Source organism: Buteo buteo, chromosome 21 (assembly GCF_964188355.1).
Source record: "Buteo buteo chromosome 21, bButBut1.hap1.1, whole genome shotgun sequence".
In the NCBI taxonomy this organism is placed as follows: Eukaryota; Metazoa; Chordata; class Aves; order Accipitriformes; family Accipitridae; genus Buteo; species Buteo buteo.
Window position 1 is genome coordinate 21,555,516 of NC_134191.1, and position 17,077 is coordinate 21,572,592.

The 17,077-nt window shown below is 52.3% G+C and overlaps 1 protein-coding gene and 1 non-coding gene across 4 annotated transcripts; both read right to left on the minus strand.

Annotated features, from left to right (window-relative positions):
* Positions 1 to 214: 214 nt before the first annotated feature.
* LOC142042544 (ciliary microtubule associated protein 1A-like) lies at positions 215 to 10,055 on the minus strand. Of its 3 annotated transcripts, XM_075052591.1 has the most exons (7): positions 4,741 to 5,183; positions 4,528 to 4,653; positions 3,529 to 3,729; positions 3,207 to 3,308; positions 2,727 to 2,848; positions 2,158 to 2,298; positions 215 to 1,342 (listed from the first exon to the last, which is right to left on the minus strand). In XM_075052591.1, exons 1-7 carry the CDS (start codon positions 4,757 to 4,759, stop codon positions 1,256 to 1,258), a joined length of 798 nt encoding a protein of 265 aa, XP_074908692.1. In that variant the 5' UTR covers positions 4,760 to 5,183; the 3' UTR covers positions 215 to 1,255. The 3 variants fall into 3 exon arrangements, with proteins under 3 accessions (XP_074908692.1, XP_074908693.1, XP_074908691.1); XM_075052592.1 differs by lacking the exons at positions 4,528 to 4,653; positions 4,741 to 5,183 and adding an exon at positions 9,666 to 10,055; XM_075052590.1 differs by having other exon boundaries at positions 4,528 to 5,183.
* LOC142042985 (small nucleolar RNA SNORD45) lies at positions 5,941 to 6,025 on the minus strand. The gene has a single exon (XR_012653902.1). It is a non-coding gene; the product is annotated as a small nucleolar RNA SNORD45 (small nucleolar RNA).
* Positions 10,056 to 17,077: the final 7,022 nt, after the last annotated feature.

Genomic DNA, 17,077 nt, shown 5'->3' on the forward strand with positions numbered 1-17,077 from the left:
CATCCCCCCTCAATCTCAACACCCACGACCCCCTGTGACCCCTGTTGACCCCCCCCGTCCACTGCCACGCAGGCGCTGGAGCGGCAGTTTGCAGAGCAGTGGCGGGGGGGTTGCGGCGCTGCCAGTTTGAGTAAGGCTGGGGGCTGGTGCAGAGCTCCTACGGGCAGGACGTGGCCTGGCGGGTGTCCCTGCTGCAAGGTGGGGGGGTGGGGGGGGCATGGGGACAGGGATGGGACGGGGAGACCTGGGGGGGCCCTACGGCAAGGCAGGATTTGACCGTCCTCTCTCCAGCGCTGAGGCAGGCACTGGGAAAGCTCGGTGCTTGCCCCTGCATCAGCACCTTCATCTCACTCAGAGGTGGGGATACAGCACTGACCTTCCGGCACCAGGAATTGTCGTCTTTGTATCAGCCCTTCGGAAGCCCTGCCAAAGCATCTCCCAAATTCCCTGCTGGCAGGAGGCTCTCCTGTAAACCCCTGCAGTCCGAGCCTCCTCCAGACTTCTGCACCCCTGGGATGGATGCTCCTCCTGGCACCGGAGGACCGGGCCACTCTCCTACGCAGAGGCAGAGCTCCCTGGCACACTTCTACACACAACCATCGCCGCCTCGTGCCCTGCCTCTCTCGGCAAAGAAGCACCTCTAAGACGGGAGGACATGCTTCAGGCCCGTTCGTTGCCGTCACTCTCACTCCTCTCGGTATCTACAGACTCCCGAGGGGTGCTTGGGCTCCTCTTTCATTAGGACATAAGCAGAGGCTTTGCCTATGTCTCAGGACGACGGGTGACGCCATCCAGGCCCCAAAGCCGCCTGCTGCGGGTCCTATACTGCGCGGCGGCGACTGGTGGAACGACCGACTGTCACTCCCTGCTGTACCACTCAGGGCTGGGCTCACACCACCAGATCCCACAGCTCCAGCTTCCCACCTGGCTCCCGCTTCCCAGATTGCCTTCATTGCAAGGCTGCCGTGCAGTCTGATGGAGCGAGCGAGTATTGCGCGTGCTTTTGAACCCCCCCCGGCAGGCAGGATGCCTTGGCATGGGCTGCGTCAAACAGCCGTGCTCCTGGGATGCAGCCGTCGCCTTGGGCTGCAGGTTCCTCTCTTGCTGCTCTCCCTGATGATCCGCACCCCGGCTACGAACCTCTCCGCTCGTGTGCCGGTGGTAGTTGACCAGCACCTTCACCTTCCTCGCCCTCGCGCACCCCCCCTCGCCACAGCTGAAGGTGAACAGACCAGACCTTTGGGGGTATGTTGTTTTACTGCAGAGACAGTAGAGGAGTTGTGTAGAGGGAATGGCGGAGTCCAAAAGTGGGAGCAGGGGCCTGGGGCTTGATCAGCGTCACCTGGAAGGGGAAAAGCGAGAAGAAAAAAAGGTGACCGTGGTGCCTTGTTCGCAAGAAGACTTTTGTCTTCGGCGAAGGCCGTCTGGCATAACAAGTTGATGGCCGTGCATTTGCCGTTTGCCGTGCATTGCTGTGTGCGTGCCCGGGCACTTTCAGCTAACTCCCCCTGTGCCAGTGGCACACTTGCTGGAAACCTCCTGTGTGATCAGGACATCTCTAATGGTCTGCTGCTGTTACTGATTGGCATTTCTCCCTTTTTGGAGAGGCATATAAAGGCAAGAGAAAAAAAAAGGGGCTAGGGGCAGGTAAAATCCATCCCTCGAGTGTTTTCAGAAGGCTGCTCAAAGCAAAGAGCTTCGGTTTGACACAAAATGGAGCGACGTGCCCACTCCGTCTGGCAGGGCAAGCTCATGGCTGGAGCTGAGCTGGCACTGGCACTTGCTCCAAGTCCAGAGCCCTTCTAGCTCCAGCCAGACTTTGCTACATGCCCCTGCCCTCCCAGGTGATCCCCCCTGCATGAGAAGGGTCTGCCCTTGGCTCTGCTTGTGCCTTCTGCAGCAGTGTGTCCTCCTGAAGAGCTTGTAATGTGCGAGCACGTGTCAGCATTGAGCGCCTGAGCTAGTGCAGAGGCAAAGATGTGTTCTTTGGCCTCACTCTGCTCGGCTTTGGGCCAAGGCAAGGGAGCAGGCCTGCTGTCCTGCGGTTTGTCACTCCAGTAAGGTGGTCTGGAGTTCTGAGAAGCCCCGTTGGAAGGGGGAGATGCTTAAGGGCTGGTTGTTGCAAAGCAGGGGAGGAGATTTGGGCAGCTGCCTTACCTTTCCCGGGCAGTAGTCTGCCGGTCCTGGCTTCACTGTTTTGTCACCTCCAATTCCACTTTTGCTTCCCATCGTGTACATGGGAGCCCTTTTTTTGTAGGTGTCCACTTCCACCTTGGGGAATGCAGCAGGACCTGGCGTCTGTAAGAGAGGCAGGGAGGTTGTTGGGTACAAAAGGCAGCAAACAAGAACAACAAAAGTTGATTCTTGCCGGGTGCCCACGCGGGCTGCGCTAGTTGAGCTGGCTGGCCAGAGAAGTGGCGTGAGAGGCACGGAGCGATTGGAACAAGGGCCCCTCCTGTTCCCCTGCAGAGAGGCAGATTTCGCAGAGGAGAGGGAGATTCCCATTAGTGCCGATGAGTTTTGCCCCACCAAAACTGTTAGTGTTGGAAAGCGAGGGACTGCGGGTGTCGGCGTTGCTGTTGGCAGCAGGAGAGCCACGGGACCCACGGCTTCTTGGGGTTTGCTGCTGGTGCAGGGAAGTGGGCGTGAAGAGAGGCTGCAGCCGGCGTCGGAGCCCTCCGGCCCTGAGGAGAGCAGCTGCGAGACAGCAGAGAAGCGTAGCTCACCTTGGCGAGGTCTTCAGCAAAGCCGTTGTGCTTCCTCTTCCCTTTCATGGAGTAGCAGGGGCTGGCGTGGGTGTAGGCTGTGTTGGGTCCCACCAGCCTGGGCAGGGTGTAGGTGCCAGGACCTGGAAGGGGAACGGGAAGAGAGCGTGTGTGAGTCCGGCAGGGAGAGGAGCAGCGCCTGGGTGGGAGAGAAGCAGCCTGCCAAGCCTGCTGCGAGGAGCTTGAAGGATGTCTCGCCCCTCTCCCAACGCCTCCGTCTTTTGTCGCACGTGGCGTGTGTCGGCAGCTCCAAGCCCGAGTTGCCGGTTCTTTTGTGGGATGGGAGAAGCTGGTGCTCCGGGACATCAAGCAAGCTCGTCAAGAGACCCTTGCGCCCTGCTGTGTAGGCTTTTTGCTAGGCCTGTCAAAAAAGCTGCCCGGCAGGTTTTCCCTGGAGGACAGGCGGGCTGCAAGCGTGTGTATTTCCCCGAGTTCCCTTACCTGGAGTTTCATCGGTTTTGACGGCCTTGTGCCGGAAGGCCATGGACGGCGCCGGCGCGCATTTGTAGAGGTGTTGGTTGGCCTTGTCGGTGGAGTAGTCACCTAGGGAGAAGCAGAGAAAAGCAGGGAAGCCGGGCTCTCTTCCTCAAGCCAAAGAGGAAAGGTCAGGAGGAGGTGCTCAGCCACGTTTGCCTTCTGCCTGGAAACCTCTGAAGCTCCTTCGGGACGCGAGCTGATGGTTTTGTGCCCCGGTAGCACAGGGCAAAAAGGCAGGCGTGCTGCTTGTGTCGCCTGGAAGAAGTGCTGGCGAAACGGTACTCACTTGGTCCAGGGGTGACCTCGGTCGTTATCTTGGGAAGTCCGCCCATGTGCTGTGCCGGAGCCACGTACTTCCCGTTCCTGGTGATGGAGGGCTGGACGTAGTACCGAGGGCCCGGAGAGCAACTGTCTGCGCCGGGAGGTTTGGCCCTTTGGAAAGTGTACGCTGGGGCTTTGGTTTTGGTGGGATTGTGAACCAGGTAACCTAGGAAGAAAAGCCTGTGAAAGGACGCCTGCCTGCAACTCCATATTTAAAGCTACTTTCTAAGTGGAGTAGCTGGAGTTGCTGGCCACAAGAATTTCCCTTCCTGTGTGGTTTTTGTCCTCCAAGAATGATACCGGCAGGCCAATACAATGGTACAATGACTTCCGGCAAGAACAGTGTAGGCACTGTGCAAGTAATCAGAATACCACCAAAATGCAATTGTTATGAAGTATTAAATCCCCAAACCGTTGCTATGCTAACTAAAAGCAAATGTAAAGATCGCCTCTGTCACATTTTGCTTTCCCGCAGCCCCAGTGGGAAAGAAATTGAAACCTTACTGCTATTATGGAGGAGAAGAAGAAAGTGAAGGAGAAGAAGGTGGTGAAGGAGAAGGTGGTGTTGAAGGAGAAGAAGAGAAGATGAAAACGGGGGAGAAGAATAGGAAGAGAAGATGAAGTAGAATAGGAGAAGATGAAGAAGGAGGCGGAGAAGAGGAGAAGAGAAGGAGGAGAAGAAAAAGAAGAGAAGAAGGAAAGGATGAGGTGGGAGCAGCAAGTTCGGAGCAAAGACAGAGAAGAAGCTTCCTCCTGTGCTGCTACGGCCACCTCTGTGCTCAGCAGAGTCCGGCAGCTCTTTTCCCGGGCTTTCCCCAGAGCAGCCTGAGCCTTCCTCTGGCCCGCCTGCGTCCTTGCTGCAGCTGAGAGCATGGAGGCTTGGAGCAACGGGGAACGGAGCCGTGGCTGCTTGTCCCCTGGAGGCAGCGGATGTGGTGCACCCCGCTTGCGACGGTGGTTTTACCTGTTGTCCCGGGGATCGAGTACTTGGGTCCCGGGCTGGTGAACTGGGCCATGATGAGGCCGCGTGGGCGATGAGGTCTCCAGGTGCCCACCCAGGCTCCGTCCACGTCGGAGGCGGCTACCGAGCCTGCGGCAAGAGCGGGAGAGTTGCCGAGGGGCTTCCCTGGTGGAGACCCGGCGTGAAACCTCCCCGGGAGGAGCAGCAACGCTTCACCTTTCTCCATCTTGGCCATCGGACTGGGTGCGGATGAGCTTGTCGGCCGCTGCACCTCTCGGTCGCAGAGCACGGCGAGAGCGAGGGCAGGCAGCGATCACACAGGAGAGGTTGTGGTCTCGGCTGCCAGGTGGCCTTGGGGAGAGGCCTCGGCTCGTCACGGAGACGCCCAGTGACGTCATAGAGCTCCGGGCGCCTGTCGTATGGGCTGTTGCATCATACGGCTGATGGGGAGCTGGGGACGTCCAGCTGGCAGGGCCAGACCTTGACGAGGTCTGCACGGCAGAAACATGCAACGAGGGAAAAACTGATGTGATTCCTGGGTTTAATCTGGCAGCCTTGTGTTCTTATACTGTTGGGCTGACCTAATAATATGAAGGTAGCTTTGAACACCTGGAACTTCTTTTTCGTGTCCTATTTTCCAGGCATCCCTTAATCTACGGTCTTCCTCCTAGGGAGGGTGAGTCGGGCCCGGTGTTAGTCAGCAGAATTTGCTGCTGGGGGCTCTCAGTTAGCGAGGTTTAGGAATACCTCTGTGGTGCCGCTTTGGGGAGTTTCTCCCTGGAAATCGAGGCAAGAGAGCCCTTTCCCAAGGTGCAGAAGAAACCGCGTAGACTTGTGTGTACCTTCTAGATCATGCAAGTAAAGTGAGATGCCAGCCAGAGATCGGGAGTGTGTTCACATTTCTCCCCGATAAGTCAAATGCCCTATTTTTCATGGGTTTCTCACAGGAATAAGAATCGTGAGCGGGCACAGAAGGGTTTCTGTACTGGGCCTGGCTGGGATACAGGTAATTGTTTTGTCATCGCACCCTGCACGGTGCTGTTTTCAATGTTGACAGCACACCGATGTTTAGCTACTGCTGAGCAGTGCTTATGCAGAACCAAGGTCTTCTCTGTTTCTCACTCTGCTGCCCCAGCGAGCTGGCTGGGAGGGGACACAGCAGAGACAGCTGCCCCCAGCTGACCGAAGGGGTACCACGGTCCGTACCACGTAGCGTCATGCTCAGCAAGAAAACCGCGACTGGGGGAGTCTTTCCAAGGCAGCCACTGCACCAAGATGGCTGGGCATCTGCCTGCTGGTGAGAGGTGGTCGGTGGTTGCTGTCACATCAGTTGGTTTCCTTTTTTATTCCCGGCACTTGTTAAACTGTCTTTATCTCGACTCCCTTAGGTCACAGCCTAAGGAAACCGGAGCTTCCTGGGTCTCAGAGTAATTCTAGAGCTAAAGTGGCGACAGACATCAACTCTAGATCACATAGTACATGCCAAGGCTCATCACTGACCCAAGAAGACATGCTCCTCCTGTCCTACCCAAGGCTTTCAAGTCCAACACACTTTCTTCCTAAAGCAGGACGCTACCTTATTTACTTGTAACACCATTCCTACGTTCCGTGGGATGGGGCTAGAGGTAGGTTACGCAAGCCATCAAGCCACTGTCTGGAAGCACCAGAGCCTTTTGGGTACTGTTTGTCACCATGGTTTGCGTGAGAAGGAAACTAAAACACAGAATAGATGGTGAGAAATTTAACCTGCCATGGAGATAGCTACAGTGAACAAGTACGATCGGGACCAAGTCCTTTTTCTCAGGGGAAAGGCACACACCAAATAAATAATTGATGAACAGACCAGTACAATTCAAGTTAAACAGGAAAGAACCAGCAGATTTGAGGAACGCAGCGTAAGAACTGACTACCACAATACTTCCTTTGTATAGTACTAAAGCATAAACCCACTACACATACACAAAAAGTGTATGTATTACATAAACATATGGTTCCTGTAATCATTACATCATTATTTAAATACATTTTAATATACACTAATGTCTATTTCTGTGTGTATAAATATCCATAAAATTCAAACCTTTACTCTTCCCCTGGCCACACACACCTTTCACCTCAACGTACACCAAGAAGCATTGTAAAATCCACAAGTAATTATCTACAAAACTCCAGTAAAACCTGTAGCTAAGAAATATTTCAAGATGACTGCTACAAAATTCATCAGGAACACAGACACAACCACCAGTTAAGGAACATTAAAAGCACAATTTTCCCAAATCTGACAACTCTTTTAGGATGTGAATCCTAATGTTTTGCCCCTTACATTATTATTTTTTTTATTAGGTGGTGAAATAGTTTTTGCCATTGGTATCCAACAGCACCCGGTTCCCTAGTCAGCAGTTATCAAGATTGTTAATTAAAGGTGGTTGTTTCAACAGCTACCCTGTTCGCTTTACCTGGACATGCTGAGGGTTGACAGGAGACGAGGATCGTGACCTGTGCTGGCGTGATTTGATGAACGCCAGAACTTCATCTGCCTTCATTTGGCACAGCTGTCCCACAAGAGCCACTGCTGTTCGCCCCCAGGTAATACCCCTCATCCTCAAACACTCTGAGGGACTGTCACCCTAAGCAGGGCATTATTTTAGTCCTTAATCAGATAAGCGCAGCATCAAAACAGAGCAATGGAAATGCCGTAGTTAACATTTACAAAGTTTGCAGCACGTCACATGCTTCCTATCCCGTTAACAACCTTGGATGTATGAACCGCTCATGAATATGACCTGCATTACGCACACCTGGACATACCTACAGGCATGTGTGCGTGTATACGCCTACGCTACTACGTTTCCTTCCTCCCCTCTATTTTCTAGTCTAGAAGCATCAAGCTCAACGTCAAATGAAGCACATGCAAGTGGTAAGGTACCAGTTCACTTCGGATCATCGGTTACTACCTTGGCACCCAAGTTACTGCTCAAATCACCATGAGTCTCAAAAAGAACAAGTCTAACATTTAACAAAACTCAAGTGCCAAAGCTGCCCCAATCGGAAGCTGCACTGGGAAGGGATTTCTTATATGCACATACCTATAGATCTATATCTCATATTGCCATCTGTGCTATCTTGAGGCAGTACTTCAACCCGTGGGTTTTCAGCACAGCAACAACAGTCATAAGCAAGAGTGCCTCCAGTTACTTGGGGATGCTCTGACATAAGCCATTGCTGACGTTTTTCACCTTGTGGAACTGGAATCCAATTGTTGGAGGCTACGTCTGGTAACCAACGCCTCTAAAACTGATGCTGCTCGTTGCAGTGTTTATCAACCCCACAGCAAGCACAGGGCAGTGCTGTGCCCAGATTCGGTACAGGCTCCTATCAAGGGAGCCACGTGGAAACACAGCTACAGCCTCCTTGCAGGTAAAGGAGCAACGCAAAGCTCGTTTCCCAGGCCTCGGTAATTCTAGAGCTAAACTGACCTCCTTCAGATTTACGCTCCGATAATACATGCCAAAACCCACCCCAGGCCCAGGGGAACTAACAAAGTAGCTCCCGCTTGTGCGTCACGGTGGACTGCAGGGCAAGAGAGAAGGGGCTGGGGAGCACGTGCCCGACCCCTAACTCCCCACCCGGGACATGGCGGTTGCTACCCTCAATAAAAATATTATCAAGTAATATGTATAATATGTTTGAAATAACCAGAGAGCTGCTAAAGTCCTGTGTACAGCCCCCATCTCTTAAAATTTAAAATAGGGAAACAACGACTAGACATGATTTAGGGTTTAGGAACTAACTGCTAGACAATGAGGCTTTATGTTTATGTCAGAAAAGGTAATAGATTGTGGTTGGGTCAATAAACCTCGAAGAACCACTTGGAACTGCCAAGATTAGGGAAGAAGTAGGGGGTTAGGGTTAGTGACAAATTGCTATATATGCGTTGAAAGCTAACAAAAAAAGGAAAAAGGAACCAAATCATGTTGTACTGGATGTGGGTGTGGGAAATCTGAGAGAGGAGAAAATAAAGAGGATGTACAATTACTAATATCCCCCCCTACAAGAACTTAGAAGTGAATAGTTCAAGGGATGAAGAAAGTGATAATACGAGTCCAGTCTCAGGAAGAACAAGACAACAGAAACCTATAGTAGAGGCTCCACCTAGACAAGCAGTGGGACCAGAAGCAACACCAGTATACGTACATGTACCATTTACCACCCCTGATTTATTAAATTGGAAATAGGTGGTTGGATCACAGTAAAGCAATCCTGAAGGCATGCATATTATCCAAATTATATGAAATAAGACAAAGGGATAAAGATACCCCTTCTGCTTTCTATGAGAGATTGTGCGGAGTGGCACAAAAAGGGACTGATTTAGAGCCAGAAGGTCCCAGCAATTTAAAGTTGTTTAATATGTCGTTTATCAGTCAAGCTGCAACAGATATTAGAAAAAAATTGCAAAAAGCAGAAGGGGCAAATGGAATGACAATTTCATAGTTATTATCCATTACATATAAAGTATAGAATAATCGAGATGAGGAGGCTGAGAAGGAAAAATGAGGACTTGCCAAAATTCAGGCATCCCTTGTAGCTGCCCTAAATGATGGGAGAAGCAGAGGGCAAGGAAGGGGACGTGGAAGAGGTGGATTTCAAGGGAGAAGAGGACAGGGAAGTTATGATAGAGGAAATTACAACGTCCCTTTAGGAGCAAATCAATGCACATACTGTGGATAGGAGGGACACTGGAAAAAGGAATGCCCTAATCTCCCTAATGATAAGGGAAAAAGGAAAGAGGAGGCTATTAAAGTAATGACAAAAATCGGGTTAGACTGAAGGGGACCAGAGGAATCTACTAAAATCTCCCCAGCCGATCCTCTAGTTCCAGTTAAGCTGGGGAATGAGACAACACATTTTTTAGTTGATAGTGGAGCCTCACGTTCTGTAGTAACTAGTTGTGAGGGTCCCTTAAGTAAAACTAAAATAAATGTTGTTGGTGTGACAGGGCAAAAAACCTTAAGACCATTTTTAAAACCTATGGAGTGTTCAATTGGTGATACTAAATTAACTCATGAATTTCTCTATATGCCAGAATGCCCGTTACCACTGCTTGGACAGGACACACTTTGTAAGTTGAATGCACAACTAACCTTTTCTGAAGACTCCGCTCAGTTGCATGTTCCTCCAGAAACAGCTTGGAAAGCCCAGATATGTTTAATAACTGAAGAAAATCCCGATGAAGAAACGTATATTCCAGAAGAAGTACTAAATGCAATTACACCTTTGGTATGGGCATCGAAGATACCTGGACGAGCGAAGAATTTGATTCTGGTAAGGACTGAACTTAAACCGGGAGCCCAGCTGGTAAGAAAAAGACAATTATTCTATTAAGCCAGAAGCCCGAAAGGGTTTAGAACCTATGATAAGCTCCTTTTTAGAATATAGACTGTTAAGAGAATGCCAACCAGAATAGAATACCCCAATTTTACCTGTAAAAAACCCTCATTCTTCAGAGTATAGACTGGTACAGGATTTATGAGAAATTAACGTGAGGACAGTAGATGTTCACCCTGTGGTTCCAAATCCATACACTCCCCTTGCTTCAGTCACTGACAGTAACGCTTATTTTACAGCATCGGACCTGAAAGATGCTTTTTTTTGTATTCCTGTGGATAAGCACAGCCAGACCATCTTTGCCTTGGAGTAGGAAAATCCAACTACAGGGAGAAAGACACAACTACGTTGGACTGTTCTTCCCCAAGGATTCAAGAATAGCCCCACCTTGTTCAGTAACATACTGCCTAAAGAGCTGGAACTATGGCAAAGTGATAATGATGCTGTGACTTTGCTGTGATATGTTGATGGTTTACTAATTGGTTCTGATAATTACAAGGCCCACTTGGAAGCCACCATTAGTTTGCTTAAACTCCTGGGCCTGGTGGGTTATAGAGTTTCTAAGAAAAAGGCACAGATTGGAAAAGAAAAGCTCCAATACATGGAGTTTGAAATTATGAAAGGACAAAGAGAATTAAGCAATGAAAGGAAAAAAGCAATTTGTAGGATCGCTCTTCCTACATCAAAAAAACAATTAAGAGGATTTCTGGGAATGGCTGGATGGTGTCGTTTATGGATCCCCAATTTTGGACTAATTGCCAAACCATTTTATGCTGCTATAAAGGAGGAGATCCTTGAATGGACACCAGAATGTAGAAAAAGTTTTGATAAAATTAAGAGAAAGCTTATGGAAGCCGCTGCCTTAGGACTTCCAAACTTAAGAAAGCCCTTTTATTTGTATGTACATGAAAGACAGTGTGTGGCACTAGGAGTTTTGATACAAAAACTGGGAAGCTGGAAAAGACCAGTAGGATACTGTCCTGGTTTCAGCTGGGATAGAGTTAACTGTCTTCCTAGTAGCTGGTACAGTGCTATGTTTTGAGTTCAGTATGTGAAGAATGTTGATAACACTGATGTTTTCAGTTGTTGCTCAGTAGTATTTAGACTATAGTCAAGGATTTTTCAGCTTCTCATGCCCAGCCAGGGCACCTGACCTAAACTGGCCAACGGTGTATTCCATACCATGTGACGTCCCATCTAGTTTAGGAACTGGGAAGGGGGGGCAGGGATTCGCCGCTCAGGGACTGGCTGGGTGTCGGTCAGCGGGTGGTGAGCAATTGCCCTGCGCATCATTTGTACATTTCGATCCTTTTATTACTACTGTTGTCATTTTATTAGTGTTATCATTATCATTATCAGTTTCTTCTTTTCTGTTCTATTAAACTGTCCTTATCTCAACCCAGGAGTTTTACTTCTTTTCCCGATTTTCTCCCCCATCCCACTGGGTGGGGGGGGAGTGAGTGAGCGGCTGCGTGGTGCTTAGTTGCTGGCTGGGGTTAAACCACGACAGATACTTTTCCAAGCAATTAGATAAAGTCAGTAAAGGATGGCCAGCCTGCCTGAGGGCAGTAGCAGCTACCGTAATGTTGATTGAAGAATCTCAAAAATTAACATTAGGCCAACCAATCACTGTGTTTGTACCACATGCCGTGTTGCCTCTTCTTGAAAACAAAGGATGTCATTGGATATCACCAAGCAGGTTAGCTAAACATCAAGCTGCATTGCTGGAACAAGATAATGTAGCAATTTCAATGACTTCTGCTCTAAATTCTGCTACTTTACTCCCAATTTCTGAATCCAGCGAATTGCATCATGACTGTTTGACTACTATTGGCACAGGTGTATTCCAGTAGACCTGACCTGCGGGATGAACCCTTGCCTGATGTGGAGTTGGGAGCTATTCACTGATGAGAGCAGTTTTGTATTGAAAGGAAGGCGAAAAGATGTGGTAATGTCTACTCAAACTGTAGAAGCTAAATCTCTGCCTAAGAATACTTCTGCCCAAAAGGCAGAACTGGTAGCATTAACATAAGCCTTGGAACTTGGCCAACAGTCAATATTTATAATGATTCTAAGTATGCTTTCAGAGTGGTGCATGCACATGGAGCGATTTGGAAAGAAAGAGGACTTCTAAGCTCACACGAACCCCAATTAAATATGGAGAAGAAATAATGAAACTTTTACAGGCAGTTCTGCAAGTTGCAATAATACACTGTAAAGCCCATCAAAGGGGGAACAGTGAAATTATAAGGGGAAATAAAAAAGCAGATCAGGTGGCAAAAGAAGTAGCTCTAAAAGAGTCAAAGTTTGAAGGAGCCTTAATTCCAACACCTCATTTAGAATTATCACTTCCACAATATACTGAGAGAGAAGATCAATTGGCAGAACAATTTGATTGTTCTAAAAATGATCAGGGATGATGGGTGGCACCTTTGAAACAATTCTTAAATTTTGAAAAGATGTTGAAAATTTTACTTAAAAGATTACATCAACAAACACATTCAAGAGCAAATGCATTGGTATTGACTGCCAAAAGATAGGCTGCAGAACCAAAAATGCAAAATCTAACAGATATAATAATTAAAAGATGTGTTCTTTGTTGTGCTAATAATCCAAAGATTACCAAGAGGGTTATAGGAGAAGTTGTGATACAAGGAATAACTCCTGGGGAATACTGGCCAATAGGTTTTATGGAACTACCAAGGTGAAATTCATACAAATACTGGTGATGATAAATACCTTTTCTGGTTGGCCAGAGGCCTTTCCATGTCGTACCAACAAGGCTAGGGAAATAATTAAGGCCTTATAAAAAGAAATTACCCCTAAGTTTGGTATTTTAGAAGGACCCCATTTTATTGTAGAAATAGTACAGGAGATTTTTGAGTATTAAATGAATGAAAGAAATTTCAGCCTTGGAATCCACAGGCTAATGGTAAGCTTGTAGAAATATAAGAGAGGCAATGGAGACAGGGTGGTTGAATAAAATCCTGCTGCTAAAGTCGTGCGTACAGCCCCCATCTGTTAAAATATAATAGGGAAACAACAGCTAGACATGGTTTAGGGTTTAGGAACTAACTACTAGGCAATGGGGCTTTATGTTTACGTCAGAAAAGTTTTTGTTATATTTTCTCTCCCCTGTCCAGCTGAGGAGGGGGAGTGATAGAACGGCTTTGGGGTGCACCTGGTGTTCAGCCAGGGTCAACCCACCACACATCCTCAATTTGGATCCATACCCCAGCACTGCACTGCCCATCTTCCTGCTGCTGCTGCCCAAAAGTCACAACTTGAACTATTCCACATCATCACGACTGCCCTTTGCTCCTCCAGGTCCTCTTCTGGCCTGTAACACACTCTCTGCTACGCACACCCCGCTGTCCCAGGCTGCACCCCGGGGCTCTGTACGGGAACCCTGTCTCGCCAAGGGCTCGAGGCGCAAGGACCGAGACCGAGAGCTCGGCCGGACAATCCCGTGCTGCGGTCACTTTGTCCTCCCAGCCATGAACCCCTTTGCTTCCCCAGGCCCTGGCAACTGCTCCTGTGCTGCTCCTGCGCTGCCGAGGGCACCCACAGACGCTGCTCCGACTTGAGGAGCAGCACGGACAGCTGGGAGTGCGACGCGTGTGCTGGCCTGGGCACCGGTAAGAGGCAAAGCGCCCGGCTGCCCCTGGGCTGGGGCCAGGGGCCAGGCAAGGCCTGGCAGCGGGAGCCCAGGGTGGGCCTGGCAGAGCCTCTCTGCTCTAGGAGGGCTGGGGGCACCGCTCTGGCCTATCCTGCCCCGGGCCTGGGGGCCGTGCCCTTGACCTTCCTGCTTCCCCTTACAGCCTCCAGTGCCAGCTCGGAGCTCGCCGGGCCCAGCACTGCCAGCCAGGCAGGATCGGGGCAATCGCTCAGGTCTCCGGCACCGGAGACCAGCAGCCCCAGCACCGCCAGCCAGGCAGCATCGCGGTCCTGCGGCTCCCCGCCACTTCAGGGCAGCAGCTGCTCCAGCCCCCCTGGGCCCGTGCGGATGCGAGACCACTCCCGCTTGGAGTGGTCCCAACACCCCTACAGCCGGCCTGGAAGGTGCCATGACAGGAGCCGTGCGCCAGCACCAAGTGCTGAGACCAGCACCCCCAGCCAGGCGGCGCCGGGGCCGTCCCACAGCTCCCCGGCACCCGAGACCAGCAGCCCCAGCACCGCCAGCCAGCTGCCAGCGGGGTCCTCCTCTGGCTCCCCACCGCTGGAAACCAGCAGCCCCAGCACTGGGAGGCAGGCGGCATTCAGGCCACCCCACGGCTCCCCGGCACCGCGGACCAGCAGCCCCGGCAATGGGGCATCAGGGCCGTCCCAAGGCTCCCCAGCGCTTGAGGGCAGCAGCCGCTCCAGCCCCCCTGGGCCCGACCGCGTGCGAAACAGCTCCCGCTTGCAACGCCGGGCCCAACACCCCTACAGCCGGCCCAGAAGACGCCGTGACAGGAGCCGTGCGCCAGCACCAAGTGCTGAGACCAGCACCCCCAGCCAGGCGGCGCCGGGGCCGTCCCACAGCTCCCCGGCACCCGAGACCAGCAGCACCAGCACTGCCAGCCAGCTGCCAGCGGGGTCCTCCTCTGGCTCCCCAGCGCTCGAGAGCAGCGGAAGCTCCAGCCCCCCTGGGCCCGTGCGGATGCGAGACCGCTCCCGCTTGCAACGCCGGGCCCAACATCCCTACAGCCGGCCCGGACGCCGCCACGGGACCAGCCGTGCGCCATCCCCGAGCGCTGGTCCTGATCCCCCTCCACCCGCACAATAAAGTTGGCCGTTAATCTCTGCGCTGGGACATTGCACGCTCATTCGTCGGCTTCCTCCTCCTCCTCCACCTCTCCCTTTCTTGGGGGGCAGCCGTAGGGGCTGGGCCCAGAGCGTTGTCCTCTCCCTGGCGGTTGGCAGCACCTTCCCCAGACCTCCCTCCTCGCGGGCTGGCCTTGGCCGGCTGCCCCGCGCCATGGCCGTGGGCTTCGGCTCTCTGCCCCCGCCGCCGGGAGGGTGGCCCGGCACGGCCCAGTCGGCACCACCGCCCATCTCCGGCAATGTGGGCTGTGCCCCCCGCAGACGGCACGGCCCTCACGGCTCGCCCCCCAAAATCACGCGCCCCGGCCCCAGCGACTTTTGACACGCTTCAACTCTGTCTCCTTCTCGATAAGGCTATAACCCATTTCCCACCCTTGTTGCCCAGGTTGGTGAGAATTGGGGCAAAGTGGCAAAGCTCCTTTCCCTGGAAAGTTGAGGTCGGTGTCACGACTGTCTTTGTGACATGGAGAATTCTGCAGCTTGTGTTTCTACAGTAGCCAAAGGCCATTCCCGTTCCCCAGCTCCGGGTCCTGTTCTCCAACGTGACTGCTGCTGCACCAGCTGAAGGCTTCCTTCTTGCAGAACAAGCCAAGAAATCCTTTTTAAGAGAGACTGCAAACACCTGGTCAGGAACGCGCTCCTCAGAGCTCAGGAGAGCCAGGGCAGTACCTGTTACTCAGGGCTTGAGTCCCGTCAGACGCCCTTTAGAGCAAAAAACCCACACGTGCTCTACGGCAAGGTAACAGGGGGCCTGGGAAATGTCAGTCATCCAAAAGGACTTCCCTCCCGTTGGAGACCAGCAAGTACCTTTCTAGTGCAGGAAGGAGAAGAGATGTGGTTGCAGAGTGACGGCTGATCAGCTCCGCGGAAGTTGGCGCAGAGCTGGAAGGCTGAATCAAAGAATAACGGTGACCAAAGCGCAAAGAGAATCCCCTGGGCTGGCTGTACAGATGTGAACCACCCTCTGCTCTTCAGGCAAACTAGAGGTGGTCTTACGGTGTGTGCATTGAGCGCCTTCCTGACAGGCCTTGATGCAGCATGCGAGTTGCTTCATTACAGTAGGGAGCAGCTGTCCTCTCTGAGGAAGGCAGGGGAAGCTGGGAGACCCGATGGGCTTTCCTGCCAACAAAGAGGAAGGAAAGGAGGTACAGAGGGTCCAAAAGAGAACTCGGTGGCAGCGCTTTGTCCTTCTGCTCTTGCCTGCTGTGACTGGGAAGACGTGAGCTCCGGGCGCCTGTCGTATGGGCTGTTGCATCATACGGCTGACGGGGAGCTGGGGACGTCCAGCTGGCAGGGCCAGACCTTGACGAGGTCTGCACGGCAGAAACATGCAACGAGGGAAAAACTGATGTGATTCCTGGGTTTAATCTGGCAGCCTTGTGTTCTTATACTGTTGGGCTGACCTAATAATATGAAGGTAGCTTTGAACACCTGGAACTTCTTTTTCGTGTCCTATTTTCCAGGCATCCCTTAATCTACGGTCTTCCTCCTAGGGAGGGTGAGTCGGGCCCGGTGTTAGTCAGCAGAATTTGCTGCTGGGGGCTCTCAGTTAGCGAGGTTTAGGAATACCTCTGTGGTGCCGCTTTGGGGAGTTTCTCCCTGCATCCGTCCTCTCTCCAGCACTGAGGCAGGCATTGGGAAAGCTCGGTGCTTGCCCCTGCATCAGCACCTTCATCTCACTCAGAGGTGGGGATACAGCACTGACCTTCCGGCACCAGGAACTGTCAGGTAGGCGGAATGATCCTCCCGTCCATCCAGCGCTGCAATAAAGAACGCCTGCTTTCTAACACTCCAAAATTGAGCCTTAGAGAATTTCTGAAGGGCCGACTTAACGGTAACAGTCTCAGTTAATCCCAGGCGCCACAGGCCCTGTACCTGCTGCCATCGCCTCCTCTCCATCAGCTGTTTTCCAGTCTCTTCCACCTCACCCCAGCTCAGGTGCTCAGGGCTGACTGGGGGCTGCCGACCCTCGGGGCAGCCGCAGGAACCGCTCCGACCTTGGTTGTGGGGTTGTCCCTGGGGCTGAGCGCTCGGGCCCAGGGCTGGCGACCACGGAAGGGCCCGTGGGCCGTGAGGAATCCAGGTCCCCCCAGCCCCGTCCACGCTGGGAGATACCTGCCCCTGCCCCTGGTCTTATCCCCATCCCTATCCCCATCCCCATCCCTATCCCCCTCCTCGCCCCGGCTGCCCCCACCCCATCTCTCCTCCATTTCTCCTCAGGCCGCTCAGCCTCCCGCCCCCTCTAGCTGTGACTGACAGCCCGCCTCCGGCTCCGCTGATTGGCTCAGCCGTGGCCAATGGCGCAGCTGTTGCCAGGCCGGCAGGGGCAGCCGAGGCCTCTCCTCACAGAGCTGCCCCCCGC

What these genes read in the sequence shown, in the direction of transcription:
- LOC142042544 (XM_075052590.1), bottom strand. Translation starts at nt 4,759, where the DNA reads ATGGCCAAGATGGAGAAAGGTGAAGCGTTGCTGCTCCTCCCGGGGAGG. An exon ending in CTCGATCCCCGGGACAACAG is followed by an intron (nt 3,730 to 4,527) that starts GTAAAACCACCG and finishes TTTTCTTCCTAG; the next exon opens with GTTACCTGGTTCACAATCCC. An exon ending in TTGCTGAAGACCTCGCCAAG is followed by an intron (nt 2,299 to 2,726) that starts GTGAGCTACGCT and finishes CCTCTCTTACAG; the next exon opens with ACGCCAGGTCCTGCTGCATT.